Source organism: Pleuronectes platessa, chromosome 7 (assembly GCF_947347685.1).
Source record: "Pleuronectes platessa chromosome 7, fPlePla1.1, whole genome shotgun sequence".
In the NCBI taxonomy this organism is placed as follows: domain Eukaryota; kingdom Metazoa; phylum Chordata; class Actinopteri; order Pleuronectiformes; family Pleuronectidae; genus Pleuronectes; species Pleuronectes platessa.
In genome coordinates, this window is record NC_070632.1 from 195840 (window position 1) to 202817 (window position 6978).

The 6978-nt window shown below is 46.6% G+C and overlaps 1 protein-coding gene across 1 annotated transcript in view; it reads right to left on the reverse strand.

The window, feature by feature from the left end:
* LOC128443970 (receptor-type tyrosine-protein phosphatase beta) overlaps positions 1 to 6033 on the reverse strand; it is a 34568-nt gene extending 28535 nt beyond the window's left edge. The window contains exons 1-4 of the mRNA XM_053426229.1: positions 5926 to 6033; positions 4597 to 5022; positions 1209 to 4360; positions 434 to 683 (exon numbers count right to left, since the gene is read on the reverse strand). Coding sequence (XP_053282204.1) covers positions 434 to 683; positions 1209 to 4360; positions 4597 to 5022; positions 5926 to 5971 — 3874 coding nt within the window. The 5' untranslated portion in view covers positions 5972 to 6033. The remainder of the gene's footprint in view (positions 1 to 433; positions 684 to 1208; positions 4361 to 4596; positions 5023 to 5925) is intronic.
* Between the last annotated feature and the right edge of the window lie 945 nt (positions 6034 to 6978).

Genomic DNA, 6978 nt, shown 5'->3' on the forward strand with positions numbered 1-6978 from the left:
CCCGCCCATACATGTCCGCAACCAATCAGGAGTCAGACTCATAAATAACTAATTAAAAACAATCAAAACATCAGTGAGATAAGAACGACCTAAAATGACAGAAACATCTTTGACAAACATTTATTTAACATCTACTTTGAGTTTTTAGTTTGGTCCATGTCCCATCTGTTAACATGGAGGAGGAGGAGCAATTTATGAACTACACTGCAGTCAGACTCCAGGGGGCGATGGAGATGATTTGGCTTCACTTTTAGGAGCCGTCATGTCGAGCATCTTTATTTACAGTCCGTGGTCAAAACTACCATGGAAACCGTGACGTAATTTTAGGATCAAATAATTAAAGGTTTATAGTTTCTCCACCACATGAAAGACAAGAAGTAGAAGAAGAAGAAGAAGAAGAAGAAGAAGAAGAAGAAGACGGGTGAGTTCTTACCTGTACGTACGGACTTGTTGCTCTTCTCGCCGTCCTTCCTTGAAATCACCGTTAACTCGTACAAAGTTCCAGGTTCCAGATCTTCCAACCGACAAAGGAAGTCGTTTTCTCGGAAGGCGTCACAGTCGCTGGACTCCTCCCCGTTAACCACGCTAAAGTTACAGGACACACCCCCAGTGGTCAGTGCCAGCTCCGCCCAGTGAGAACCAGAGCCGACCTCACTCACGATCACTGAGCAGCGGGAAACCGTCTGAAACAGGAAGTGATGAAAGCTCAGGTGAATGTGACGTCACATGACAGTTTATTAAGGTCATTGTTAATGTCTCTAACTTCAGATCACGTTTTCTGCTCTGATCACTGGCTTATCCCCATGAACAGTAGCCAGGTACTTTTACTGTGAAAGGCAGGTACTTTTACTGTGAAAGGCAGGTACTTTTACTGTGAAAGGCAGGTACTTTTACTGTGAAAGGCAGGTTCTTTTACTGTGAAAGGCAGGTACTTTTACTGTGAAAGGCAGGTACTTTTACTGTGAAAGGCAGGTACTTTTACTGTGAAAGGCAGGTACTTTTACTGTGAAAGGCAGGTTCTTTTACTATGATAGGCAGGTACTTTTACTGTGAAAGGCAGGTTCTTTTACTGTGAAAGGCAGGTACTTTTACTGTGAAAGGCAGGTACTTTTACTGTGAAAGGCAGGTTCTTTTAATATGAAAGGCAGATACTTTTACTGTGAAAGGCAGGTACTTTTACTGTGAAAGGCACCCAGGTGGAAACTTACAGGTGGAGCTGAGCTGAGCTCTGACGTGATTGGACGAGTGCTCATTATTGAAGTGGCTCTAGTGATGGTGGGTGGTTTGGTGTGGATGGTTTCCATGGAGACAGACGTGGTGACACGCATGGTTTGGATGGTCGTCATCGTGGTTTCCGTAGTGACAGATGTGGGGGTGGCTATGCGTGTGGTTGTCGGACTCGTGGGCGGGACCATTGGGTCTGAGGTCGTGATACTCGCAGACGTTGGAGATGTGGGCAGAGCCGACATGGCTGTAGGGGTGGAGCTCGCCAAGCTTTCTGTCTCTAGCATGAACGTAACTCCAGGTGCATTCTGGGAGAAGGTGGGCATGGCTGGAGAATGCATCTCCATGGTTGATGTGGAAGCTTGTTGTTTTGATGGAGCTTCAGTCGTGTCATCATAGTTGAAGGTGAAATCTGTGAAGGACGTGCTTGCGTCAGTCCCTAGATTGGGGACGTTTGTCCATGAAGGACTCTGTGACGTGTCCCTGGTCGTCTCCGTGGGGACCTCCGTCCGACCGTTAGCAGACGACATCGCTGCGACTGAAGTCGAAACGTCAGAATTTAAACCTGTAACCGACCTCCGGGTCCGTGACACCTCCGGGTCCGTGACATTGACCACATCCGTCCAAGCTCTGCTGGTTACTGAGTCCGAGACGTGTGAGTCTGTGACATGTGAGTCAGTGACATGTGAGTCTGTGACATGTGAGTCAGTGACATGTGAGTCTGTGACAGGTGGGGCTGTGACATGTGAGTCTGTGACATGTGAGTCTGTAACATGTGAGTCTGTGGCATGTGAGTCTGTGACATGTGAGTCTGTGATATGTGAGTCTGTGACTTGTGAGTCTGTGACATGTGAGTCTGTGACAGGTGGGGCTGTGACATGTGAGTCTGTGACTTGTGAGTCTGTGGCATGTGAGTCTGTGACATGTGAGTCTGTGACATGTGAGTCTGTGGCATGTGAGTCTGTGACATGTGAGTCTGTGATATGTGAGTCTGTGACTTGTGAGTCTGTGACATGTGAGTCTGTGACTTGTGAGTCTGTGACATGTGAGTCTTTGACATGTGAGTCTGTGGCATGTGAGTCTGTGACATGTGAGTCTGTGATATGTGAGTCTGTGACTTGTGAGTCTGTGACATGTGAGTCTGTGACTTGTGAGTCTGTGACATGTGAGTCTGTGACTTGTGAGTCTGTGGCATGTGAGTGTGTGACTTGTGAGTCTGTGGCATGTGAGTCTGTGACATGTGAGTCCTTGACATGTTTGTCTGTGAGATGTGAGTCCATGACATGTGAGTCAGTGACTTGTGAGTCTGTGACATGTGAGTCTGTGACATGTGAGTCTGTGACATGTGAGTCTGTGACATGTGAGTCTGTGACAGGTGGGGCTGTGACATGTGAGTCTGTGACTTGTGAGTCTGTGGCATGTGAGTCTGTGACATGTGAGTCTGTGACATGTGAGTCTGTGGCATGTGAGTCTGTGACATGTGAGTCTGTGACATGTGAGTCTGTGGCATGTGAGTCTGTGGCATGTGAGTGTGTGACTTGTGAGTCTGTGGCATGTGAGTCTGTGACATGTGAGTCCTTGACATATGAGTCTGTGAGATGTGAGTCCATGACATGTGAGTCTGTGACTTGTGAGTCTGTGGCATGTGAGTCTTTGACATGTGAGTCTGTGGCATGTGAGTGTGTGACTTGTGAGTCTGTGGCATGTGAGTCTGTGACATGTGAGTCCTTGACATGTTTGTCTGTGAGATGTGAGTCCATGACATGTGAGTCAGTGACTTGTGAGTCTGTGACTAGTGAGTCTGTGACTAGTGAGTCTGTGACATGTGTGTCCGTGGAATGTGAGTCTGTGAGTTGTGAGTCTGTGAGATGTGAGTCCGTGGCATGTGAGTCTGTGACATGTGTGTCTGTGACTTGTGAGTCTGTTGCATGTGAGTCCATGACATGTGAGTTTGTGACATGTGAGGCCGTGGCATGTAAATGTGTGACATGTGAGTCCATGACATGTGAGTCCATGACTTGTGAGTCAGTGACATATGAGTCTGTGACATGTGAGTCTGTGAGATGTGAGGCTGTGGCATGTGAGTCTGTGACAGGTGAGTCCATAACATGTGAGTCCATGACATGTGAGTCTGTGAGATGTGAGGCTGTGGCATGTGAGTCTGTGACATGTGAGTCTGTGACATGTGAGTCTGTGACATATGAGTCCATGACATTCGAGTCTGTGACATGTGAGTCTGTGACATGTGAGTCTGTGACATTCGAGTCTGTGACATGTGAGTCTGTGACAGGTGGGGCTGTGACATGTGAGTCTGTGACAGGTGAGTCCATAACATGTGAGTCCATGACATGTGAGTCTGTGACATGTGAGTCTGTGACATGTGAGTCTGTGACATATGAGTCCATGACATGTGAGTCTGTGACAGGTGAGTCCATAACATGTGAGTCCATGACATGTGAGTCTGTGACATGTGAGTCTGTGACATGTGAGTCTGTGACATGTGAGTCTGTGACATATGAGTCCATGACATTCGAGTCTGTGACATGTGAGTCTGTGACAGGTGGGGCAGTGACATATGAGTCCATGACATATATGACGTTTGAGTCTGTGACATGTGAGTCTGTGACATGTGAGTCTGTGACAGGTGGGGCAGTGACATATGAGTCCATGACATGTGAGTCTGTGACATATGAGTCCATGACATTCGAGTCTGTGACATGTGAGTCTGTGACAGGTGGGGCAGTGACATGTGAGTCTGTGACATGTGAGTCTGTGACATGTGAGTCTGTGACAGGTGGGGCAGTGACATGTGAGTCCATGACGTTTGAGTCTGTGACATGTGAGTCTGTGACATGTGAGTCTGTGACATATGAGTCCATGACATTCGAGTCTGTGACATGTGAGTCTGTGACAGGTGGGGCAGTGACATGTGAGTCTGTGACATGTGAGTCCATGACGTTTGAGTCTGTGACATGTGAGTCTGTGAGTTGTGAGTCTGTGAGTTGTGAGTCTGTGAGTTGTGAGTCTGTGATGTTTAGGGCGGTCACACATCTTCTGACTATGTGGTTGTGTGTTGATTGTGTGGTCGCAGGACGTCGTTGCAGTTCACGTGTGGATGAATAGAAGAGGGCGGAGTCTGAGAAAAGAAAATATTTAAAAACACTGTGGAAATATTAAGTAACTTAAATGGGTCACGGTTAGGGGAGTACATGTACTTAGTTAGTTTGAAGTAGAGACATTAGTTTAATGCCGTGTAATCACCGTGTAATGCTGGGCGTGACTGTGTACTGTGACATCACAGCTGGGCGTGTCCATGTACTGTGACATCACAGCTGGGCGTGTATATAGAGTTTAAAAGGCTCGTGCACTCACCTGTGTCGGGACATAACGATGTCAGCAGCTCGTTTCCTTCATCGTCCACATCGAACCTGCTCCACCCGGACCCCCTCCACCCGGACCCCCTCCACCCAGACGCCTGCAGGGTTCCTTCAACCACCACGCGTGACCCCATTGTCTTCAGGTACACGTGTGTCTCAGCCAATCCAAACGCTCCCTCGGTGCAGCTCCACCCCGGCGCTCCGCTGCAGGCGCTGAGTTTGGTGAGGCGGGTGTGGGGGGGCAGCTGAGGGCTCCCATTGGCCCAGAGACACCTGGAGGACTGAGTGTGGACCAGTCTGCCCCCACCTGTCCACGCCCACTGGTAGGCGGGGTTAGTGACATCACACCGTCCCAGGATGATGACCTGACTTTGTGTCGTGAGACAAAACCTCCCGGGGGCGACAGTGATGAGGAAACCAGCTGTGAGGAAATCATCATCTTCATCATTTTCTTGATCATCATTCATAGGAAAGATGAATTGATGACAATGATGATGAAGAAGCTGATGATGATGAAAATAAAGATAGTGATGAAGATGATGAAAATAAAGATGGGGATGAAGATGATGATCTAGAGCTTCATTCTAACAAAGGAACAGAACAGGAAGTTGTAAGGGTTCTAACAGAGAAACAGACGTTCACACGTCTCATGAACTAGTTCAAAGTTCAGTTCCTACAGGTAAACATGAATAGTTCACGTTCATAGTTCACCATTTAAAATCTGAACTAGTTCAAAGTTCAGTTCATTTCATAGTTTTAAGGAGGAAAGTGAGGAGCCCGGCATTTCTCAGAAGGGGAATACAAAGTATGTGATGCATATTTGATCATTTTTATCATATCAAGTATGTCAACAATATTGTTTAAAATCATTTTTCAGTTTGTTTCCTGGCTTCCTCGCCCCGGTGTGAACCCGGCGTTAGACAGCGTCTCTCCTCAGGAGAAGGAAAACATTCCGTAACGTTTTAGCTAGACCTCAGATAACATGAACGTGTTCACCGTTCAAATTCATTATTTGTAATTGAGTTGCGTTCAGTTCATCGTTCTCATAAAAACAAACGTTTTCAACACTGGAATCACAACACCCTAAGGTTGTAAAGGTTCTAACAGAGAAACAGAACACAAAGTTATAAAGGTTCTAACAGAACACGAGGTTGGAAAGGTTCTAACAGAGAAACAGAACACAAGGTTGTAAAGGTTCTAACAGAACACAAGGTTGTAAAGGTTCTAACAGAACACAAGGTTGGAAAGGTTCTAACAGAGAAACAGAACATGAGGTTGTAAAGGTTCTACTCCCTGTTCCTCATCATGTCAGACGTGTACTCACACACGCGGTTGAAGCTCAGGAGCAGAACCAGCTTCAGAACGTCCATGTTTCAGAGTTTTTCACATGAAGTGAACTGTGCAGGGAAACTGGTCTGAAACAGGAAACAGTCCGAGAGCTGCTTCCTTCTATTGTTTCACTGTGAAGGAAATACCACGGTCCATCCTTAAAGAGGAGGAGACATTAACAGGCTCATAACTTATTGGTAACATGTTGATTACTCGCACACACACATTATCATTATTCTCAGGCTATACAACATCCTAATGGGATATGCAGTTCTGGGTAAAGGCATGAACCTCCTGACCTTCTGCTACTGTGGAGCAGTGGTTCCACTTTGACCTCTGACCTCCTGAGAACAGACAACGTCGCAGTGATGAAAATGTGTCAGTGGATAGTTGTGGTGAAGGATGATTTATATTTATTGGTGGACCTACGTACAGACCCTCACCATCCAGGTACAGAGCAGATCTGACCACCCCTTTGTTAATAGAACCCTGGAGAACGTTGTCTCTAATCAGCTGTGAGAGTTTCCTGTTTACTCCTCTCCTGTGGAATCATCTCAGCTTCGGTTCTGGAGGCAGACTCCCTCTATGTTTACGATTCAAACCTTCCCTTAGGATAAAGTTTGAGTCCGAGCTGGTCCAAGTTTGTCTTAGACCTTAATTCTGCGACTGTAGGTCTAGAATGTCTGGGACACGTGACACATGGAGGTTCTCTTTCCATCGAGGCTTTATTATTGATGTTATCATAAATAACATCTGTACACATAAACTGGTCTGAAACCTGATATTGCTCCTGGCCACCCCCCCCCCCCCCGTCTGTCTGTCTCTCTCCTAAGTCTAGGCTGACTCCCCCCCACAGACACACACTGACTCTGGTTCTCAGTCATCAGTGCTGCTCATCGTTGAACTGTTGGTTTCTCTATAATTTTTAAGGTCTTGACCTTCTATGTAAAGAGCCTTGAGTAAATATAGAATATGATTTGATGTTATACAATTAAAACTGAACACTATAGAGAAACCAACAGTTCCCACAATGAGCAGCTGAGAGAAA